The sequence below is a fragment of the Eptesicus fuscus genome, chromosome 13, assembly GCF_027574615.1.
Source record: "Eptesicus fuscus isolate TK198812 chromosome 13, DD_ASM_mEF_20220401, whole genome shotgun sequence".
NCBI classification, from domain to species: domain Eukaryota; kingdom Metazoa; phylum Chordata; class Mammalia; order Chiroptera; family Vespertilionidae; genus Eptesicus; species Eptesicus fuscus.
In genome coordinates this window covers 28,007,606-28,033,048 of record NC_072485.1, presented here as the reverse complement: position 1 = coordinate 28,033,048, position 25,443 = coordinate 28,007,606, and the positions used below count along the sequence as shown (strand labels likewise).

At 36.6% G+C, this 25,443-nt stretch overlaps 1 protein-coding gene across 5 annotated transcripts in view; it reads right to left on the bottom strand.

Annotated features, from left to right (window-relative positions):
- Positions 1-25,443, bottom strand: part of GRM5 (glutamate metabotropic receptor 5) — a 417,372-nt gene that overhangs the window by 262,249 nt on the left and 129,680 nt on the right. For all 5 annotated transcript variants that reach the window (XM_054725511.1, XM_054725512.1, XM_054725513.1 and 2 more), the window contains exon 2: positions 9,891-10,140. In XM_054725511.1, coding sequence (XP_054581486.1) covers positions 9,891-10,140 — 250 coding nt within the window. The remainder of the gene's footprint in view (positions 1-9,890; positions 10,141-25,443) is intronic.

Below are 25,443 nucleotides of genomic sequence, written 5' to 3'. Positions count from 1 at the left end.
TGGTATATGATCTTTCTAATGTAATGCTGGATCTGATTTGCTAGAAAGGAGGAAAGAGCATAAAATAAACTCAAGACAGTCTCTTTAATAAATGGTGTTGAGAAAATTGGATACATGCAAAAAAATAAAATAAAACTAGAACACTAATTTACACCATACACAAAAATAAACTCAAAATGGATAAAGGAGTTAAAATGTAAAATGGGAAACCATAAAAATATTAGAAGAATCCATAGGCAGCAAAATATCAGACATATGTTATAACAATATCTTTACTGATACAGTTCCTAGGACAATGAAAACCAAGGAGAAAATAAACAAAAAGGACTACACCAAAATAAAAAGCTTCTGCACAGCAAAAGAAAACATCAACAAAACAACAAGAAAGCCCACTGCATGGGAGAACATATTTGCCAATGTTATCTCTGATAAGGGTTTAATCTCCAAAATTTATAGGGAACTCATACAACTTAAAAAAAAGGAAGACAAATAATCCAATAAAAAATAGACAAAGGATCTAACAGACACTTTTTGAAAGAGGACATAATGAAGGCAAAGAGACATGTGAAAACTTGCTCAAAGTCACCAATCATCTAAGAGATGCAAATCAAAATGACAATGAGGTACCATTTTACACCTGTCAGAATGGCTATCATCAACAAATCAACAAATGACAAGTGCTGACGAGGATGTGGAGAAAAAGAAACCCTTGTGCACTGCTGTTGGGAATGCAGACCGGTGCAGCCACTGTGGAAAACAGTATGGAGTTTCTTCAAAAAATTAAAAATGGAACTCCCATTTGACCCAATAATCCCACTTTAGGAATATATCCCAAGAAATCAGAAACACCAATTAGAGAGGATATATGCACCCCTATGTTCATAGAAGCATGATTTACAATAACTAGGATTTGGAAACAGCCTAGGTGCCCATCATCAGGGGAGTGGATTAAAAACAGTGGTACATCTACACAATGGAATACTATGCTGCTGTAAAAAAGAAAGAACTCTTACCATTTGCAACAGCATCGATGGACCTGGAGAGCATTATGCTAAGCGAAATAAGCCAGTTGGAGAAAGATAAACATCACATTATCTCACTTATTTGTGGAATATAATGAACAAAAATAGATCCAGAGACACAGAAGCATCTCAACCTACCACCTCCTCACCTCCTGCAATACACACACACACACACACACACACACACACCCTTCTTGCCTCCAAATTTACAAAGAAACAAGGGACTATCAAGTGAGCTTCCCATTTAAAAACTTTAAACATATCTACCTTCGGTATATTTTGTTCCAATTCTGGAGTTGACTTCCTCAGCTTGTTCCCTCCACATATGCTTTGCCACCCATTCCCACATTTGGGGGGAGGGATTATACTATTAATTATCCCCCCTCATTTATTAATTTTTTTTTACACTTAACTATCTTTATTTATTTATTTATTTATTTATTTATTTATTTATTTTAATTTCTTTATTGATTAAGGTGTCACATATTTGTCCTCATCTCCCCATTCCCATCCCACACCCCTCCCCACGGATGCCCCATCCCCCTGTTGAGCTTAACTGTTGGATAGGCTCATATGCATGCACACAAGTCCTTTGGTTGATCTCTCCCCCCTCCTCCCAACCTCCCCTATCCTCCCTCTGAGGCCCGATAGTCCGATCGATGCCTCCTTGTTTCTGGTTCTGTTCTTGTTCCTCAGTCTATGTTGTTCATCATTTCCCCTAGATGAGCGAGATCATGTGTCACTAGAGATATACTTATAAGAACTGAATGTGAGACGAGCAATAATAGTTATGCTGACAGGCAAATGAATCAGTCTGTAGTGAGTTTCTTTCTGGACCAACAGTTCCTTTGAGACCCAATTTCAATGTCCACCAGTTCCTTATGTGTACATGTCAGCACTGACCCCTCAGCTCTGGATGGTGGACAAATGGTGGTAACGGAGGTCCGACTCCCTCTGGTTTGGTCTCGGCTGGACCCAGGGGCACGGCTTCACCCGGACTAAGGGGAACGTGGCCTCACCCAGACCCAAGGGGCGCGTGGCCTCACCCGGGCCCGGGACCCAGCCTCACCCGGATGGATCCAGGGGCACACGGCCTCACCCGGACCCAGGATCCGGCTTCACCCGTACCCAGGGGCGCAAGGCCTCACCCGGACCCAGGGGCACATGGCCTCACCCGGGCCCAGGGACCCAGCCTCATCCGGGTCCAGTGGCGCGTGGTCTCACCCGGACCCAGGGGCGCGTGGCCTCACCCGAGCCCAGGGACCCAGCCTCACCCGGGACCAGGGGCGCAAGGCCTCACCTGGACCCAGGGGTGCGTGGCCTCACCCGGGCCCAGGGACCCAGCCACACCCGGGTCCAGGGGCGCGTGGCCTCACCCGGACCCAGGGGCACGTGGCCTCTCCCAGACCCAGGGGCGCGTGGCCTCACCAGGACCTGGGTGCGCGAGGCCTCACCCGGACCCGGAACCCAGCCTCACCTGGATCCAGGGACACATGGCCTCACCCAGACCCAGGGGCGCGTGGCCTCTCCCAGACCCAGGGGCACGTGGCCTCACCCGGGCCTAGGTGCGCGAGGCCTCACCCGGATCCAGGGACACATGGCCTCACCCGGACCCAGGGGCGCGTGGCCTCTCCCAGACCCAGGGGCGCGTGGCCTCTCCCAGACCCAGGGGCGCGTGGCCTCATTATTAAATTTTTCTATCCTACCTGGATCTTAAAATTAAACAACCAATTAAACAAACCTCTGTGGTTGGCTTCTACTTGCAATATACAAATCCTATGAGTCATTAAAGAAAAATGTGAAGAAAATAACTAAAAGATAAAGTTTGGCATTGTTCAAAATGCCATAATTAAAATTAAATGACAAGAGGAAAAATATTTGTTACACATGCCAATGAACTGCTTTTCTTAAGTTATAAAGTGCTTTTATGAAAACCAGCAATTTTCACCTTATGGGCAACAAGAATTTTTTTAATATATATTCTTATTGATTTCAGAGAGAAAGGGAGACAGAGATACAGATAGAAACATCAATGATGAGAGAGGATCATCAGTTGCCTCCTGCACACCGCCTACTGGGGATTGAGCCCACATCCCGGGCATGTGCCCTGACTGGGAATCAAACTGTGACCTCCTGGCTCCTAGATCACTGCTCAACTGCTGAGCCACACTAGCCAGGCTGCCACAAGAATTTTTAAAATATGCAATACCTGACTATTTAGTCATGGGCACTGACCTCTTTTCCCTTAGGTTGTCAAGTAAAAAAGTGACAACAGCCAACACAACAATAACCATCCAGTGTGAATAAATAAAAATTATACCTATTTTTGTCAGATTGGCAAAAAATATATTTTTTGGTGTGCCACAGAATTTTAGTAATTAATTTATGAATGCCATGAGATTAAAAAGGTTGAAAATCACTGAGGTAAATCACTAAGAAAAATAACCACAAAAATGGACTAAATGCATGATTTGGTAGCTTGTAGAAAATATACAAATATATCACTTATTGATATATGAAAGATACACAATTTCAATCATGAATAAAGAACTACAAATTTAAAAATGATGCCAATTTCACCTGTAAGATTAGCAAATGCCAAATAATTTAATAATACTCTGTTAATACAGATGTGGAAGTATACATGCTTTTCATTTTATAACTTTGTTCCCCATTCAAATTATTTCTTTATTATCATGAAAAATAAAAATATTATGTTAAGAAATCTTTCTCTTGACCTGATTTTTCCTCAAGATAAAGTTTTTATCCTTCTCCATTCCTTATTAGATTGATGTCACAAAACAGTGGCTTATATGCCATGAGTTCATTTCTACCTGTACTCACCTATCAGCTTCTTTATACTAGCTACTTTATACTGAATCTGCTTTTATTTCTTCATACAGCCATCTCTTGCTAAATCATTAATTACTTCCAGTTCAATAAATGCAAAGACCTATTCAGTATTATTTCCACTTACTCCCCTAGAATCATTTGACAGTCGTTTCCTCACCTTGAATCATTCTCTCCCATTGGCTGGATGACAGGGCACTCTCTGAGTTTTCCTTCTATATCTCCAGATTTGCCTCTCCCTCACTTCTTTTCATAGTTAATCTTTTCTCCAACCATTAAGTATTGAGGTTCCTCAAAGCTAAGTTCTTCAACTTTCTCTCTTTTAACTCTACACACCTGTCTTCCCTTAGTATATCTGAAATACCAAGATAACTCATTAATTTTTATTTACAGCCTATATATCTCTTTTGAGCTCCAGATTCACATATTCTCCTACTTTATTGACTATTTTTATATTTAAAGTGCACATTAGGTCAACTTATCCAAAACTGATCTTATATCTCCTGTCTACCTCATACATTATTTTCCCCCAATTGTCTTCATTTCACTAAGGGTACCATCATTCATGCTGTCATACAGCATAAGAAACTAGGAGTCATCCTTGACATTTCCCCCTACTCGTCCACAGTATCCAACATATCAGCAACTCCCACATTTATTCTTTCAACTTAAATTATACATAATATGCAATAAGTTGAACATATTGAATGTATACATTTTGACAAGTTTGAATAAACCCCTAATACTATCTCCACAAACAAGGTAATAAGCATATTTTCATTAATAAGTAGTTCTTGGTCTGCCACCTTTTCATCACCCACCGTGTCTTAGTCAATAGCATAATTTTTGTTAGGGACAACGATCCCCTGTATCTGCCTTAACTCTTCTATCCATAATCCATATCCCAGAATTATCTTTTGGAAAATCACAGCTATCACATTTTTAGCCCCCCAAAATAAATTCTTACCCAATAATGGAATAAGTATCAAAATACTGTAAGGCTGAAAATATTGTCTCCTAGGCCCCTCTCCAAATTTTTCACCCATGCTCTCCTTACTCTGTGCTCAACCCACATGGTTCAGAAAATTTTGCATATCATTCTAGGCATATATATCTAAACAACTGCCATTTTATAGAATGATCATTATGCATGTAGTCTGTTCTTCCCAACTCACTGTAGATAAGCAATAAGACAATTCCAAGCAAAATGGGCATGGTATGGCTGACTTATTTGCATTGTGAATTCATCACAAAAATCTCAACAATTTTCAAGGCATTTACTAGGCTCATTTAATTTTCAAAAATAACCTAACACAGAAAAAACAAAAATAAAAGTAAACTGAGCTTATCCTAAGTGTGAAAACATTTATGTTGCTAAAAACCATCTCTCATTTATGAATATATATTCTTTTCTCATAGCTTGAATTCTAGTTTCTAAAAAACATCCATCCAAGTGAAATTGGGGGTGGGGATAAGAAACTGGCATGGTCTTGCCCAGTCAGTCATTTACCCTCTTTGAGTCTCAATTTTCTCCCCTATAAAATGGGGATATTAATATCAAGCTCAAAGTCATCTAAAACTTGATATATTCAGTATTGCTCAGAGCATTTAAATAGTGTCTTTCTGTCTCTGCCTCCTCACTTTCTCTCCTTTCATTTCCTCTCCTCTCCTCTCATCATCACCTCTTCTTACTTCCTCCCTTACTCTCATTCCCTCCCTCCTTGTCTCCCCACATATATAAGAATTCAAGGAAATAACTTCGTTTTACATAACAATTAAATGATACTGAATGGCCCGATGGAACACAAGTATACTTGTTCTCGAATTGCTTTAATGTGAAATAAATACTCTGGCACTATACAACAATAAAGACTAATGTCTACTGGTTAGTAGCTACTATGATAGTTTTACTAGAACAACTATTTGTAATTCTACCCACAAATATATTCATTACAGTAAGCTCTTGTCCTTTCCATTTTGAGAAATATTGATGTAGCATGACCTCCTACTAAGTAATACCAGGTATAATTCCCAAGTATATTTGAAATGTAAGTATATTTTCTCTTATGGCTTGGTAACAATCATCAAATTAAATAACAGAGAATCTTCATTCAAATAGATAAACACTTTTAGTTAATCTTAGACAAGAAAAAGTGATCTTTACATAGTTAATTTGCTAAAAATTGGTCCTTTTTTCCAAGTTCATATTCAAGTCTACAGTTCATTTCATAAATAATATATCTCAAATAACATTTTCTGAGGTCAATAACTAAAACACTGTATCCATTCTAAAAAAAAATAAGTCCCTTTAGAAATGTCATTTTTGTTTAGATTATTGATCCTATCCTGTTGTCAGAGCCAAAGTGTTTAGCAAGACTATTTCAGGGACGTGGAAACGATGCTTTTATTGGCAGTGAGACAGCAGATTACCCAGATCTCAAATGAGAAGACACAGTGGCCAGGTCTACATCACTCCAACATTCGACTGATGTGCAGCACAGATGGTGAGATATGTTGATGGATGAGGTTGTCTTAAGCAGTAGAGTTATCTTACTCCGGCCAAACATTTTAGTTGAATGACCTATTAAAATTGGCTGTGCCAAGGCCACTGGAGAGATTTATAAGTAAGTAAATTCATTAAATGTCAGATTCTCTAAAAATTTATGAACATATATTCTTTTCTCATAGCTTGACTTCTAGTTTCTAAGAAACATCCATCCAAGTGAAATTGGGGGTGAGGAAGTACAGAGATTGGGAGAATATATGCAAACAAAATGATCTCAAAATACTAAGAGGAAATTTTAGGGTGAACATTAATTTAAAAAGGCTAAGTTAAATTTGAATTATGTAGGATAGTTTCCTTATACATCAGGATCTATGAAGAACTGAAAATTTTCTAACAGTTTATAATGTCTCCCCTATATCTATTCTATAGGAGACAGGTTAATACAGAAAAACACTGGATTAAGGGTCATGGTAATTAGGTTCTTGTATAACCTTCATCATGGCATCCAAACTTTTGGAATACCAGTTTTCTCGACTTATAAAATGAGAGTGAGTAGATGGTCTAAATTCTTTCTTACAACTACTAAATTTTGCTTTTTAGCTCACTACCCCAGACCTCCAATTTTATGATCAGGAATACTCTAAACTTACTGAGAAGCGATAAAACACAATGCTAAATACTCAGTCTCTAGAGTTACACAGACTTATTTTAATTTTATCTTTATCACATACATATATATGGCCTTCTTCATATCATTATTACTCAATATTTATTGAGTTTTGAGGTCACTGTCTATAAAATGGAGATGATAATAGTACTCAACATGCAAGTTGTTCTTAGATTTATTTTGTTTTAATTGCACTCATTATCTTTTATTTAACTTGTAAGAGTAGTGATTGTTGTCTGTTTTAGTCACTGTTGTATCCCAGTATCTTAACGCAGAGTAAAGGCACTCAATATTTATCAAATGAATAATTAAACAAAACAATGCATATAAACTGCTTAGCATAATAATGGCATATAGCATTTGATAAATGATCCTATAAATGGTTTTATTAATACCTTGAGTGCCACTTCACTATGAAGAAGCATGAATGAAAGAAGTAAAAAGGCTTCAAAGAGAAGATGAAGGGGACTGAAGACCATACTGTCGTTCCCAATTATTTGAAAGAGTATCGTATGTTACTTTCCAAAAAAATAATATGATTCAATGGGTGGAAACTTCAGGAAGTTATTTATTAATTCAGAGTAAGGAAGGCTTTCTAAAAAAATTGCTCCAAGATGGAATAAACTGGTGTTCAAGTCAATGTTCAATAATTATTAGCCAATCAATTAATGTATTAAGAAATGTAATTAAAAGTTATCAAACTATCACCCTATGCATAAAATAATTTGAAGAGAAGTTGTTATAAATAGCATATACAGAATAAATGTTAAAAACATACAAAATACTGAATTATTTCCTTATTGGTGCTGTTGACAATAAAAATACAGATGGAAAGTAACAAATAAAGTATCAATCAATTTTCTTTGTGTACATGCAATCAAAAAACATTCAGTCATTGACAAATTAGGGCTAAAAACAAATGCTGCTGATTTGTCTTATTGATGTTGACCAAAAAGCAGATAGGGGGCACAAAATCCCTTATTCCCTTATCAGAAAGGCAGGATTGTTTAAGGCCAGCTTTTTCTTTCCTGTTCGTTTACCCCAGTTGCAACACTGCAATTTGGAATTTTAAAATATTGGCAGTGGAAATGCTTCTGGGTTGTAGAGAACTAACTGGTACATCACTCTTGCCAACTGGGAATGATTTTAGCTAAAATGCATGACACTGATGAAAAAGGAATCTCACTCAATATCACTTTTATGAAGGATAGTAGCCTCACATTAAAATAGAATCATCAATCTACTGCCATCAGGTCAGACAGAAAAGAATTAGGTACATAAAATGGCTATCATAAAATATAGCAAAGCAGAAGCTATATCTGATCACAGAAGGTCATTTAAGCATTTGGAAAGCAAAGGAACCATGTTGATTTTTATTGTTTAGAGAAAAAGAGAGAGAGAGAGAGAGAGAGAGAGAGAGAGAGAAGAGAGAGAGAGAGAGAAACATCAATTGGCTGCCTCCTCTAAGCCTCCTATTGAGGATCAAGCCCAAAAGTGGAAACTTGAGCTTGTGCCCTGACTGGTAATCGAACCAGCAACCTTCCTTTCAGTGCACAGAATGACACCCAACCAACTAAGTCATACCAGCCAGGGCCATGTGTTTTGTTTTATTATTTTTAAATGAGCTATCAAAAATTAGTAACAAGTGAGTTGGCTATTTCGGACAGTCATATTGAGGAAGATGCAGTGGTTCTGAAGGTTTTCAATAATCTTTAAATTGGTTGCCTACTGAGAAAAGATATGTGATCACATGATAACTTTTTCAAGGTATAAAACAGTGAACTGCACTCACACATTCAAGCTATGGTGTCATCTTACTGATGGCAATAGTTCATTTTATGTGACAACTTGACTGGACCATGAGGTGTCCAGACATTTATTTGGCCAAACATTATTCTGGGTGTGTCTATGAGGGTGTTTCTAGATGATATTCACATTTGTATTCATAGACTGAATAATGCAGGTTCTTCTCCCTACTGTAAGTGGGCCTTATCCAACCAATTGAAGATCTGAATGAAACAAAAAAGCCGAGTCAGAGGGAACTCTGCCCGTGTGCCCGCATGAATTGGGATACTGGTCTTTTCTGTTCTTCAGACTTAAACTGAAACATTGTCTCTGCTTGGTCTCAGGGCTGCCAGCTTTTGGACCAAAACTACATTATTGGCTTTCCTAGGTCTTGTGATATATATATATATATTCACACTATAATTTCTGTTTCTCTGGAGAACCCTAACAAATACACTGATTCAACATCAGCAGGGAATGAACTGAGTTGTGCCAATCAAGTGGATTATCCAGCTAATTCAAGTCAATCCTATAGAAATTAATCTTTTAGAAACTTGTCTGGGTGATCAGGCAATGTAGTAACACTTTTGTTATATAAAATAATGAGCCAGTTTTCCAATGCTTCTAAATATTAGTTTTGAAAGCAATTCCTCGCTTTCAAACCCAAAATTCTATGATTCTATTATTATAAGACAAGCTTATGTAGCCATTCTCGAAATCAATTTCAAAAGGAACAGCAGAAAGTTTCAAATGTCTTTACTTCCCAAGGGAATTATGCAAGCATTTAGGAATCCATCTCGTTTCCTTACAGTCATTTTTTGGAGGACTTAAGTACTCATCATCTTTATGTGTTTATTCCTGTTATCCTCATTAATCAGCACATGGCATATCTACTTATTTTCCATGATTATTTCCAAGCTCTGGTGTTTTATATTTAAACTCTACTTCTACTATACAGATTAAGCTCCCAAAGCAACAATCCTTGTGCATCTAAAGATAAACTTTGATGCTGCCAAATTCCTGGTATTACCTCCATGTGAATTTTCTTATTGTCACTCACCTGCCCAGAAGCAGAAATTCTCCAGCTAGACCCAGGCGCCTCATAGCCATCAACAGTCCTCGCACGGTCATGCCCTCACAGAAGCAGGCTACAACCCGGGCCTTGGGCAAGTGACTCCTGAGCTTCTTCAGCAGCTTATCGAAGCTCTGCTCCCCCGCGTTGCTGTAGATTTTGTAAGAGTGAGCAATGCAGATTCCTTCCTTGGCTGACATATCTTTGAAAGCTTCCATCCCACTTTCTCCGTAGTTGCCTGTGTGAAGACATAAGCAGAGGGGTAGTGAAATGGGAGTGTGGGATTCGTTGGTACAATTAGAGGGCAGAAGCTTGAAGGTTACTTGGTAGTCTTGGATTTGTAACCTGAAGACCTGAATGAGTTTTTGCTCTTTTACTGACTTGCTCATTTGGGGCAATTTACAATAAAACCACATTATACATATATTCATTGAACTTTTTCTAAATCCTCACTCGAGGATGTGCTTTTATTAAGAGATAGAGATAGAGAGATGGAGATAGATGAGAGAGAGAGAGAGAGAGAGAGAGTGAGAGAGAGAGAGAGAGAGAGAGAGAGAGAGATGTGTGAGAGAAACATCAATTAGTTGCCTCCTGTATGCGCCCTGAGTGGGGATCAAACCGACAGTCTGAGTATGTGCCCTGACCAGAATTTGAAACTGAAACCTTTTAGTGTAAAGGACAATGCTCCAACCAACTGAGTCACTCGACCAGGGCTGCATTGAACTTTTAAAAAAATTTCACTGAGATAGAGAATAATATTAAAAGTACAAGTAATTCAGCTCCCCTTTGATTCTAGAGAGATTTATCTATTTTTTTCTTCTATCTTACTTTCCTTTGCTTCTTGTATGACATCTCACCCCATTGATTTAGATTTTTATATTTAAAGATATTATATATATATGTATATATGTATATATAGTATATATGATGTACAAATATCTTATGGCATATTATATTTTAGAATATTATGCATATTTTATTAATAATAATGAGAATTTGTGGTTTTGTCCCAACTGAAAAATTCAGATCCTGGAGATTTGAGTAATGTGACAGTTAAATGTATAAGCTTATGAAAAGCATTTAAAGTTTCATTCTATACAACCATACGAAAGTTCATTATATTAGGGAATAATTGAAAATTTCTGAAAAATTTAGGGGCTAAGGATTGGTGGCAGTCTTTTAAAATTAACAGAAAATGGGGATCAATATTGACAATCAACTGTTTGCTGGGAAGTGTAAGACCTTTGTATATGTGATTGCATTTTACTTTCACATTAATACTTTGAGATATGCATACGACCTCCATGCTATCCATTTAAAAACAGGTGAGGCAGTTAGGTTTATACTTGCCCAGAGTTTCACGTGCAGTAGGTGGAAGCTGCATTCCATTCACAGATCTAAGAGTGAAGATTCTGCTCCCTGCATTCTTCTATGGCTGACTTATAAGAGAGTCAGAAACCCAATTATATCTGCATTTCTCCTTCCCATTTAAATGCCATTATGCTTCAATTTTAGATACTTTTTTGAGCCTTTTAAGGCTCTATAACTCATACTGAGCTCATTTTCTGAGTCTTCAAGAAATTAGACGGGTCAGGGGCATTGATTTGAAGAATACAGGAGACGATTATGTGACCTGAGGGAAGTATAAAGATGTAACTGGCCTAAAAATCAACCACACCTAGGAACTGGAATTTCATCGGAAGTAGATATCAAATGAATAAGAGAGTACAAGGCAATCACTATATGACTATATTAGATATAACTTATAAATAACTATACCTGTACAACATTTTTAATTTTGGGAAGTCAGTTCATATACATTACCTCACTGCTCCTCACACCAAGTCTGTGATAAAGGTAATACTATTTTTCCCTCACAGCAGATACATTTGAAGTCACATTTAGCAAGTAGGTGGCAGAGTCTTGGTTTGAACATATATCTTCTCCCTCCTAGCCTTATATGTGCTCCACAGGTACCTCTGCTAAGGAGACACTTGACATTGAGGTTGGATTTTTGTGCAGTTTTAAAGGGCAAAGTAGAGCAGGCTATCTCAAGTCCCAGCTAAAAATGCAAGTGGGCCAGCTGCACTTTTCCTTCTCCAGAAATAAAGCAACAAGGACCCTCTATGATGATGGCAGGTGGGCAGTTATTTTGCAATTAAGAAAGTTTAAAGGGCTCTCTCTGAAAAAGTGTGTCAAGGGGCCTAAATTACTAGTTTTACACTAATCTGAGTAACCTATTTTCTGATTTATTTTTCAACTGTCTTGAACTTAATGTTTTGAGTAATGCTGGGGCATTTGCATAAATCAAGTTAGATGTATAGCAATGGTGATTACATTAATGAAAATTCTCAATATATTCACAGTTAAAACAAGAAACTATACCAGACAAATTCATAATCTTTATCTCCTCTGCTAACAGCTTTATTTTAACATTGTTTTCTTTATTCAGTAAGTTATATGGAAGCAGCTTGTATACAGGGAGGGAATTTATTTATTAGGAAGATCTGAGTTCTAATTCAGCTTGAACAGTCTCTCTAAATCTCTGTTTTCTCACCTGAAAATCAGAGATAACACTGCTTAACATGTGGCCATTTTGTGTATTACATTTAACACTTGTAAAATAGCTGACAGGTAGCCTGAACCCAATCAATTGCACCCATTGGGATTATAAAAAAAATATTCTAGGCATAGTTAAGCTGCTATCTCTTGGAACATCTAAAACAAGTAATATGGCAAGTGGCATTAGTACTGAACATTAGACTAAAGAATAAGCTTATTAGAAAACATGATTTTATTTGATCAAAGCCCAAGTAGTATACTTTAAAATTTAAATGGGAAACAATCTTAACAGATGTGAGACATAAAAATTCTGCAGAGTAATATTTTTAATTTAATAAAAGAAGCCCATTGAATGCTGGGGATTAAAAATAGGAATATATGTTTTCTAATAAAATTGGGAGGACTGAAGTGTTGAGATTTTCAGTAGTTGCTAAAATGACTGTATTCTGGAATTGCACAATTTAAAAAAGGAGAAACTAAAAAATAAAGTTCATAGGCTTCTCAAAGGAAATGAAACAGATTTCAAGCAAGGTACAGAATGAGGACAAATCTGAGAAAGCAAAGATTTATTTTTTTTTCAACAGCAAAACAAAAATTATTGAGAAAGAAAGATACAGGGTAGAATATCAAACTAGCCTATGGCTTCATTTTAAACAACTGGTAAAAGTAAGAAGGAACCCATCAGACATTCCTCTTTAAGTAGTAGAGGGTCTGTGACTTAGTATTGTAACAAGAAATGTATAATGACTTGACTTAGCTCACACTATGTTGCAATGATGCAAATTTCAAATATTGATTTATTTTCATTTTTGTTAATCCTCACGTGAAAATATTTTTTTTTCCATTGAGAGAGAGAGAGAGTGGAAGGGAGGGAAGATGGAGAGAGAGATATATATTGATGTGAGGCACATTGATTGGTTACCTCCTGCATGAGTCCTGACCAAGGCTGGGGAGTGAGCCCACAACCCAGCTACATGCTCTTAACCAGAAATTGAAGCCATAACTTTTTGGTTCATAGGCCAACACTCTAACCACTTAAATAATACCAAGCTAGGCTCAAATATTGTTTTTTAACTTTTGTAAATCCACAAAAATACAATATGAAAAACTCATTATGCAATAGAATATGTATGTGATCAATATTTACTATGAAAATTAAAGAGTAAGATGATAGCTTGAGAGGTAGGGGCAGGAAGAGCTGGTGGAAAGGGGGAGGGTATTAAAATCCTCTGCTCCTGATTTGGAAGTAATATACAGGAAACAAAAGAGGGATGATTAAGGGGATTATTTCAAGCTAAAAAAAAATTAGAAGGAACTAATCTAATATTATTAAGAGATGAAATGAGAAGATGTGTGAATCAAGAGATGTCTATTGTTAATAAATGTAAAAGGTAGGCATTTAAATCATAGTATATTCATACTATTTAGAAATAGAAAGGTAAAAACATAAAATTCGCTTTTTGCTTGAAGCCCTTCTACACTATTTGACTTTGAAAAATATGAAAGTACAAGTTTGATGGAAAAATTTAAATAACATAGTTGAAGCTGTTAATAATGGAGAGTAGATATGGATAATTTTAAATGAAGTGACAAGTGAACATCAATGAATAAAGAAATTTGTCATGTTGATATTGAGGACAAAATTTTCCTATAGTATCCTTGAATCAAATGTAAAAAAGTAAATATTAATTTATAACTTTTAGATATTCTCATATGTTTCTGGTGAGATATACCAACATGGAATTATTCTTATATTATCTCTGTAATGAAAATAACTAGGGAGTTTTCAGTAATTTTGTAAATCACATTGTTATAGAGCAAATTTAATCAAATATTATTTCAAACAATTGCTGAGATATCACTTTGTTTGGGTTCTGAATTTCTATCACATCAGTTGGTTTTGGCTATAGTGTTTTTCAAAGATGCATAATTTTTTATCTCACTTCAGCCACAGAGTGAAAGCCTAATGCATGAAAATGTAAATCAGGACCAGGATTATTATTTTTTTCTTATATTATGAAACACAGTAATCCTGAATCCATGACAGCATGATTAATTCACATTTATTCCAAGAGTAGATGCTCTAACTTAAGACTACATGAGTCATTTCTAGTATACCAGAAACTTTAGAAATGAGGTGATATCCACAAGATGTCACAGATCTAAATAAATGAAAAAAAAAATAAAGGAAAGTCCAGTTAATTTTTCTTCCTCCTGTCAAATGACCATCTACTTACTGATTCTTCAATATCAAGCTCAAGGGATTTCTCTGCAAAGTCTTCCCTAACCCTCCTATGCATCCCCTCCTTTGTGCCTCATTTGATCTTACAATGGACTACTGCCTTTACTTCTCTGTGTTCTTACTAGACTGTATATACCTTCAGAACACGAATGTTATTTACTTTTGTATTCCCAATTCCTCACAGGGACCTGGAAGATAATTAACACAAGTTGAATAAAGAAAAAAATGAATGAATGAAGAGTGCAAAGTAATCAATACCTACTGAGAATTTTCCTGATGAAAATAACTGTCGAATTGATTATCTGACCTAAATCAGAATTGCATCATTTGGGTCTTGGGTGTATCACTCTAATGAGTGATTACATAACATTTCACTTAAAACATGAAGAACAGAGTTGTTCAATAGTCAACACATCTGAATTTTTTCCCGAGGGTTTCTGTGTTCCCTTGGATAAAAAGATTCTAATATCTCAACCTCAAATATTATTTAAAGGTAGGTGCTCTCACTAGTGCTAGTTGACCTGTACTGTGTTAGCTGGGATCTGGATGTACCTGCCTCTACTAAGAGTACACACTGAAAGTCAGACTTGCTAAGGAATAACTTTAAATCTTTCTCCTAACCAAAGAGATTACTTATTTGAACTTTATGCTTAAAAGCACCAAACAACTCTTTAGTATGCAATGTATAACCATAGACAACTGCTATTTTTGATGGTACCAATTCACTATCAGTAACTGCTGTGCTTTTGTGGCTTAACCATACTTTTGGATAAAGATAACAAAGTATGGTAACATAAATAGAATACCTAGTAAGTGAGATATTTTTCTGGTAATATACCCATTGGAGATATGGTTCATATTTATAAACCTTATGTGTGTTGGGGAACATGGTCATAAGAATAAAAAAAATAGAATCATCATAAAAACACACAAGTAATTTTCTTTTCTCTAACAATAGTTTCCATTTTTCCATTGTACTTCTACTTCTCCCACCCTAATTAGACCCTCATTATTTTTTGCATAATCTCTTACCATCTCCTATCTTTCGTTCTTTCACACCATACCTACCATTATTTGGGGGGGTCTTATTTCTAACTATGCTCTTTCATATGTACCTTAGATACCCCACATGTTCCCACTTATTACTTTTATTCAGAATGTTCTTTCCACTTGGAATACCCTTTTCCCATTTATCCATGCTGAAATCTTACCCATTCTTTCTGGCCCAGCTCAAATATCCAGACTATAAACTTATTTAGGCTGAAGACCATATCTCAATAAGGCCACCCAGGAAATGCTTGTGTAACTACACTTAACTGCTCCACCATGCTTTTTAAGGATCTCCCTAGAGGGATAGTGTAACCTAGTTACTCATTTGATAGATATTAACTAAGTATAGGTATAATACTAAGCACATGGTAGACTACACATATTTACAAATTTTAGCCTATTGATTTTATAATACTGAAGAACATAATTTTGTTACTTATAATTGCTAGAAACATTTAACAATGGTTCATTTACATTTATGAAAAGGCTGATTATGCTGATGATTTAATATTGAGAACTTGGTTAAAAATACAATCTACAATATTGACATATTTTTCCTTTATAAACCCACTTTATATTATTTGTTTCATCATGAGATTTCCCTGAGTCAGATGACAAATTATGGTGCTACTATACTTTATTATATTATGAACATATATTTATATGTTACATGCTGTATATGTTTATGTATTATGTTTTGAATACATTTATATATCCTACTTTCCAAACTGTAAGCCACTTGAAGGTAGTAAGTACACTTGTTTGACCATATTTATCATCACATAGTTGGTAATCAGGGTTTTCTTGAACAGAAAAGGTGGTACAGAAAGATAGGAAAAAGTAAAATTTTAGAAAGGTAAGTTTATTTGTTCAAAAATGATTGTCAAGTAGATGCTAAGTATTTAAAAACGATTCTTTCAGAAAGTATTTCCTTTAGGAAATATTAATTCACTTCAAAGAAAAGTATTAAACTCGGCCCTCCATATTAGAATTTCTTTTTCCTTTTAGTTGGACCAAATTACCTTTTGTCAAAAAAGAAATAAGATTGTCAATATAAACAGTAATTTAAAAATATATTCCAAATGGCTTTTACTACTAATATCCTGTTGCTATTATAAACAATGTATTCCATTAACAACTACTAGTAAAGAAAAATGCTACCATTTCTCATACCATCTCCCCAAAATATGTGTGGGCAGGATCAATCAATCAGTATTCAATCCCCCAATTATCACTTCCTGCCCTTTAATGGGGCCAAAAATGTTCATCAGGGTATCTTAGTCAAACCTGCCCATATTGAATGGGCTGTGTTTTAGTTATCCTGGTGGTTAACAAAAACAGCCAGAAGGAAGAAGAGCCAGAAAGACAAACACCTGTTCTCATTTTATTAATATCTCTTTTATGTGAATGTTCTGTTCCTCTCTTTTAAAAATATATGTATTTCCCCATTCTGGCCATATGTGCAATGAGTATAGCAATTTCAAACTCTGTTGGATTAATTTGTTTATATTTACCTCCAGCTACCAGATAATAATGTTCTTCAAGGTAGATATTTCTATCCTTACAACAAAAACAATGTACCGTATATACATTTTTGTTGAATGGGGAGGGGGGAGGAAGAAGGAAGTTAAGGGCCCAATGAATATTCCTAAACAGGGCCATTGAACTCAGAGCTAGGTATTTTAGATGCTGGAGATTTAAAGCATTGGAGTAAAACGTTATCATCAATCATGTACCTCATCAAGATTCCATGAGTTATTATAAATGCCTTTCCCATAAAACCTTTGCTAGCAAATAGATTTCAAAGTTTTGTCCAATTATTTCAAATCCTACCCTGGAGTCTTTCTATGACATTACCCATATAGCATAACATTGAACATAATGGCAGGACATTATTGGATCTGATCCAGGCTGTTTTAACATTGGAAGTACTAGAAGCATCTCATTTAGCAAATTCACTTTAGGCAATACTCTAGACATGGATTATGTAAGCAACATTTGACCAATACTTCAATAGTAAATTCAGCAGAAAAAAATGCCAGTATAATATAACTTAGTAACTTGGATTTTGAGCTATATGTATAAAATGTTATTTATGGGAATACTAACCAGGGCTACAGGATACTGTCAGAAAAAGTATATGTCAAGTGTTTGAGTGGTAATCTAAGGTGGTGAATTTTTCTTCTGGCTACCAGGAATGAAACTAGAAAAATAAGTTTGATCTTAAGAGAAAGGGTACAAGTTGAACACACTAAGTCGTATGCAGCAGAGGCCATGAGACAGGTTCGATGAGAGATATATGCATGACAGCTATACCTGTCACACATGTAAAGCACAAGTCTGAGTTTCATCTCTGGTTCTGTTCTGTAGGTTTCTGAGCCCTGGAATGAAAAGTTGTGATATCTACTCCCTTCAGTGCCTCTAGTTCTTGTAATTGGGTTGAACTAAGAGAGAGAAAACTGAAAGAGAACCAAATGTAGAAAAAAATAAGATAAAGTCTTAGAATTTATTTTTATATTTCTGTGAAATAGCCAATTAGAAATATCACGCCGGAAACTGAGTAAGGACATCTGGCTCAGAGACTAGAAGTCTAAGTTGGAACTGTTGGAGAGTCATCGACATATGGATAGTAACAGTAATAGATGAATGTGTAGGATGTGAAGGTAAGAAGAGTCTGACTATACCCTAAATAATTCAAATATTTATGCATTAATTAAGAAGGAAAAGCTCACAAAAACAATGAAAAACAAGAGAAATCACGACAATGTAATATGGAAATCAATACAGCAAAGGGCTTTTATTTCTTTGTACATTTAACCTTGTGAATATTAAAATAATATGAATAGTTAAAAAAATTACTGATTTGGTAACAATAGTAGAAACCATATAAGAGCAGGCTGTGTGATCATCATCATCAACACTATTAACATTTATCTAGATCCTGTGGAATTAATTGGTAAAAAAAAAAAATCACTGCATTAGTCACTTCAAATAATGATAATAATAATTCAAACCAAACAATCCTATGCAGTGGCTATTATTTCCCACACTTATAAATAAAGCATTTATGTTGAGAGAATTTGCCAAATAATGAATAGCTATTTTGTGGAATTTCAACCTCCATCTGTTAAGTTTCAAAGCCTGTACTCTTTCCCTACTGTATGTTAGACCCTTAAAGCACTGAGAATTGTTGGTAGTTCTGTGGTTCTTCCAAAGGCACTTACCCACTGCTAAATGGTTCATCTGAAACCCATTCTGGACACTACCAAATTAAATTCATTTCAGCAAGCATCTATTATTTAACAAATAACTTTTTGCCTAATTATGAGAAACATTATAGGCATACTAGAGGCCTGGTGCATGAAATTCGTGCATGGGTAGGGTCCCTAGGCCTGGCCAGCGATCAAGGCCAATCTGTGGGGTGATCGGGGCGGGGTGGGGGGCCCGCTGGCACCCACCTTGGCTGGCCTGAGGCCTACAGGCTGGGGGCAGTTGCTGCATTGAGCATCTGCCCCTTGGTGGTCAGTGCGTGTCATAGAGACTGGTCGTTCTGCTGGTTGTTCTACGGTTCGGTCAATTTGCACATTCGGCTTTTGTTATATAGGCTATGATTTAGCACTAAGTGATCCCATCCATGTGACTGCTGAGAATTGGTGTTTCAATATCAATGCCTTCCTACAAAATATACAATGCTTTATTATAGCTTTCTATAGACTAAGGCCTGTAAAATTAGAGGAGGCTTTTGGAACTAGACACACGTTATTAGCTACTTAATTAAATCTTTGCTGGAGAGGGAAAAGGGACTTTTGAGGGACAAAGGAAAGGGAAATATTGATTTTGATATTAAAAATGTTGGCAGTATTTTAATTAGTAGCTGTTAATATAGCTTAAATTGAGATTTGCAAAATTAACAAAAGTCACTTTATCAATCTTTGCAAAAATAACAAAGTTTTTTACTTGTTTCATTTTCTGGCTATTCTTCCTAGAGGAAAACAACAAAAAAAAGTTTGACCCAGATTCCCAGCCTAACCCTCCAGACTCCAACTTCCTTCTGCTTTCTTTACAAGCTGTCAACCTCGCAGCCGAAGCCTGCAGTGCATGTCTCATTAAGAGGGATTCCATTTCCACAGAAAGGACAAACCTCTCCATGGAGCTGTGTGCCAGCGGTTCCGCAGGGCGGGGGAGTTATTCATTGTGACTCTGTTTTAGCTCGCTAGTCACCTCTGATCCGCTATTCTAACTGGATCTAATGACAACTCAGACATTCTCCCATCACCAGCTGAAGGCACAAAATTCTCTGCAGCACAGCCAAAGCTGCTCAAGCTTGACAGCCTTTTCTGACAGCAGCTCCCTGGCCTGCCGCCCCCTTCTCCCGTTCAGATCTGCTCTGTTTAGGTTCTGTGGCTGCTCCATTCCCTCTGGAAGGACTCAGTGACTCCCACAGCATTGAGTGGAGGGACTCAGTTTACTTTCCTTTACTTGAAGATTTAGAAATAAGTAGAAAGAATTGAAATGTAGTGCAATGCCAACCTGTTGTTGTTGCCAAACTCTGAGCTTCATTCGGGAGTGGGTGAAACATGCTGTGTTCAGGGATTATGGCCTTGGTGGCTGTTGCCCGTAGTTCAGACCTGTGTTGTCCAATGTGGTGATTGAGTGTGTTTGTGGCTATTTGACATGTGGCTAATCCAAATATTTTGTGGCCATAAAACAAAGGCTAGTATGAAAAAAAAGTAAAATATCTCATTAATACTTTATAAAAATTATTACATGTGGAAATGATAAAATTTTGGATGCACTGAGTTTAATGTATATTTTAAATTAATTTCATCTATTTCTACCCTCCCTTTTTTTACGAGAGAGAGAGAGAGAGAGAGAGAGAGAGAGAGAGAGAGAGAGAGAGATCAATGTGAGAGAAAAACATAAAGCAGCTGCCTCCCACATGCCCCCTACTGGGGATTCAGCCTGCAACCCAGGCATGTGCCCTGACCAGAAATCAAACTGGCAACCTTTCGGTACATGGGACAATGCCCAACCAATTGAGCTACATCAGCCTGGACTTTACCCTTTCTTAAAATTGCATACCTGGCTGCATTGTGTCTTTATTAGAGAGTATTGAATTACTACTGTGCTCTCACTGTCCAACCCACTGCAACATCATATTTTATTGTAATTATTTGTCTTTATGACTCCATAAAGGACTGAGAGCTAGTCAGCAAAAGGCTTTACATTTTAATTACTTTTTTCTCCAGAGCCTAGGCTGCCTAAGTATTTGTTGAATAAATTCATTTGAAAAAATAAGTATTAGCTTATCCAAGATTTGTTGAGATATAATGGACATATAACAGTCTGTAAACTTCAGGTGTAAATGTGATGACTTGATATACATATATTGTGAAATTGTTAGCACAATAAAGTGAGTTAACATACACATAAGCTCTCATAGTTACCTTATTTTTGGTGAGGATATTTAAGATTTACTCTCCTTAGCAACTTATAAGTATGCAATACAGTATTGTTAATTACAATCTCTATGTTGCATATTAGATCCTCAGAATTATTCATCTTAAAGTTTGCACCCTTTGACCAATATCTCCCCATCCCCAGTCCCTGGCAACTGCCAATTTATTCTTTGTTTCTATGAGTTTGGCTTTTTTAGATTCCACATATAAGATCATGCAGTGTTTGTGTTTCTCTGCTTGACTTATTTTACTTAGTATAATGCCCTCAAGGCTCATCATCTTTTCATTAATAAATGATTATTAAGCATCTACTGTGAATAGCTGTGCACAGCAGCTGTGGTATCAAAGCCACTCTGTGTTCACTGTGATCCAGAGGGACTGAGTTAGACTGAGACAGGGTCTCTGATGAAGGGCAGCACAGTTAGTAACCTGTGCCTTATGAGGAGCAGAGAGTGTCTGAAATCTTCTTTAACTTATCACCTGCAGGGTTTTCGAGAAACCATGTAGCTTTTCTTGTGAATTTGTCTCCTTATCTATAAAATGATTGCTCTAAGGATCCTTAGAGAGTGGGATTTTAGATCTGCTTCCTACATTGTTTTATTATCCTATCTAATAAAAGAGTAATATGCAAATTGACCATCACCCCAACACAAGATGGCTGCCCCCATGTGGACACAAGATGGCCACCACAAGATGGCCAGCAGGGGAGGGCAGTTAGGGGTGACCAGGCTGGCAGAGGGAAGTTGGGGGCGACTGGGCCTGCAGGGAAGAGCAGTTGGGGGGGACCCAGGCCTTCAGGGGAGAGCAGTTGGGGGGTACCAGGCCTGCAGGGGAGGGCAGTTAGGGGTGACCAGGCCTAAACGGGCAGTTTGACATCCCTCAAGGGGTCTCAGATTGGAGAGGGTACAGGCTGGGCTGAGGGACATCCCCCCCCCCCTGCACGAATTTCGTGCACTGGGCCTCTAGTATTATAATAATTATGAAAAGAATTTTAGCCATTTTCTACATTCCTCTTCCACATGCTTGCTCCAAGTTCCATTTTCCATTTCTCAATATATATTCTGAGCCTTGTGGATAATTTCTAAGCTAGGTTTGCTTTGTATGTATTTAAATATGTTTCAAGAGTCAGAAATTCTCCTCAATGCAGTTATTGATAAGGTGTCTGGTAGCATGTCTCTGGTAATATACAGAAAACAGTCTTCATTAAAGTTGGAAAATTTGTAATTTATGTCACTAATCTTTAGTCAAGCATCTGTTCTACCTATAACTCCCAGACATTATATCAAGTATTATTGAGCCTTTTGAGATGTCCCACCCTATTGAGAGCTGCTTAGTATCATCAAAAGAAATTTCTCCTGAATGTACTCATCTCATTTGTTAAAGGATGCCAACAACAGCAGTAACTTTCCACCAGGCACAAGACATGCATTTTCTCCAATGTATCAAACCAAGAGAGGACAAAACTCACTAAATATATTTCTAAATAAATAAATTGTTTGCTGATAAATTAGTAGAAACCTGTAGGGAAGAAATGTACATTTTCTTCTAAGTCAGATATACCAGTTTTGTGGGGTTGTGTGTGTGTGTGTGTTTAATACCAAAAAAATCCCCAGAAGTTTATGTTCTAAGGAAATGGCAAAACCTTCTTAACTAGAACCAGGAAAGTTGTGATTTTAGTTGTTCTGTAGAAGGAAACCCAATTTCAAGCATTACAAGGTTGACCCCTAGTTGTATATACTTATAGAAGCCACTAAAAATGGGGGTAATGGAGGAAGGCTGATCAAGTTTACTAGTTTTGTTTATTTTTCAAATCTTGGGTCATTTCCACAGATCCCAGATTTAATACCCTCAAGAGGATAGGTTCCATCTCAGTTAATATCTAAGCATTCAGTGAAATAAATTAAAATTAAAAGCTAGATATTAAATAAGGCTGGAGGGGAGCCAGCTACATAAATAAATATCTGTTACTTAATACGTTAATAAGCACATAGAGGGCTGATATAAAATTATATATATAATGACAGACATTCTTATATGTGAGCATGTATACTAGTATATTTATACATAAACAAATATTCATATAGATATATGATCTATACACATTTATATGTATCATTTACATATATATGAATATACCATAACAGAGGTACAAAGCACTGGGTTGGATGTAAGTGGTAGAGTTCAAAGAAATGAGAGATTACTTCTAATTGAACACATCAGGTGATAAGACATATACTACATCCTTTTGCTATTTCTGTTTCTCCCTTGTTATTACTGGGTAATTTTAATTTTTGTATTTGCCATGGTAAATAGCTTAGCTCTGCCCTATTTCAAAGGACTAGTTTAGTCACATGAAATAGATGTTATCAAACTTTTCTCCATTTGCCCCACATGATTATGGGAAGCAGGTTAGCCTGGGTCCTGAATAACACAGGGCTGAGGGAAACCAAGATTGCTACAGCGAAGGAGAGGAAGCCAATACAAGAGTGGATCCCAGAGGCTATTTGATTGCTCATTTCATGAGCTGATCTATGCAGAGGCCCTATAAAGGCTGCTTTTCAAAAACTGTATTGAGGAGGAAGGGAGACAAGAATGTCCACCGTCTCCCATTTGCCAGTGGTTAAAGATGTCCTCCCTAGGGCATTATTTTCCCTTTCTTATCACGAATTGGCTCCAAGCAGTCTACTTGAGCAGAGCAAGGGAGCTCCTAAGTAGAAAATCAGAGGTGTGCAGAACAGACCTGAGGCCAGGCCAGGCACTCAGGGGCAATTATTTCAAGTCCAGCAAGTTTTGTCACTATTTTGCTGGCTGTGAGTGAAAGGAAGAACAAAGGTCTGGAAACAGGAGAAGCCAAGAAGATTTAAAGTGGTATTTTAAGTGGTATCTGATACAGGAGAGGCAAAATATTGAGGTTATTTAAACTATTTGCAAGTGCCTCTGTTTCTCAGATTTTGACAAGGAGTTCGCTTGACTCCCATGATCTGCGGGAATATCTGGTGGTAAATGTTTAACAGCTACCTTTCTACAGGGGTGTGTGTGTTTGTGTCCGTGTGTGTGTGTTACAAATTTTACTTATTATAAAATAAATGTAGCACACAATTTAGAAATAACCAAATACACAATGCTTTTTATTATAAATCTCATATACTAATTAACTCACAAAATGGCAAAATCTTGCATCTATAGCCAATGTATGATTGCAATTTACTAATTAAGAGTTTTCTGACATGAATATTGACTGAAATTTTTATATATGTTATTTGATGAAAGTGAAACCAAATAAGTTGTATGTCAGAACTTTGCTCACCAGTCAATGGCACAAGTACCTTTTCTGAATCAGAAAATAGTTTCAAGTACTGGAAGTATATTTCTTTATATATTGTGCTATTCACAATATGATGGCTACAGATATGACATACTTTTGAATCTAATCCTAACTGTTAACATTTTCTTCATTACATTCTAGAAGTCTAGACAATAAAAATAAAGCCCTGATTTTTAGTGTGCTAATTTCCATGGTGTAAATGTTCCCACCACAATAAATTTTAAGCTACCAATGTGAGGTCATTGAACATGGCATTGGAAGGAGATGCCGAGTAGTACACCAATATTTACTATATTGACCAGATATCTGTAAATAGCCCAAAAAGTATAAAAACAATAAAATGTGGTAAAATAATTAGTAATATTTTGTTTTTAACTAGAATTTGCTGATATTTTATATTTCAAAAATAATTTAATTTTACATTTCTGTAATTTTTAAAATATATTTTATTGATTTTTTTACAGAGAAGAAGGAAGAGGAATAGAGAGTTAGAAACATCAATGAGAGAGAAACATCAATCAGCTGCCTCCTGCACACCCCCCACTGGGGATGTGCCCACAACCAAGGTACATGCCCTTGACCGGAATCGAACCTGGGACCCTTCAGTCTGAAGGCTGACGCTCTATCCACTGAGCCAAACTGGTTAGGGCTGTAATTTAATTTTAATAATTGTTGAGCTTTGCTCAACAATAGGCTATTAAAAATTTAGCAATTCTCTTGTGCACACCTCTATGAGCTATTGTCAGTGAAACACTGGATTATTCAATAAAATCTCCTAAGATTCTGGGCCAATGGTTTCTATCATATTTTCAGTTACTCTAAGACTTTGAAAGGGCCACCGAGGTTACAGTGGCTGCAATAAAGACTCCCTTTGTAAAAAGATCCAATATAGTCAAGGTGAAA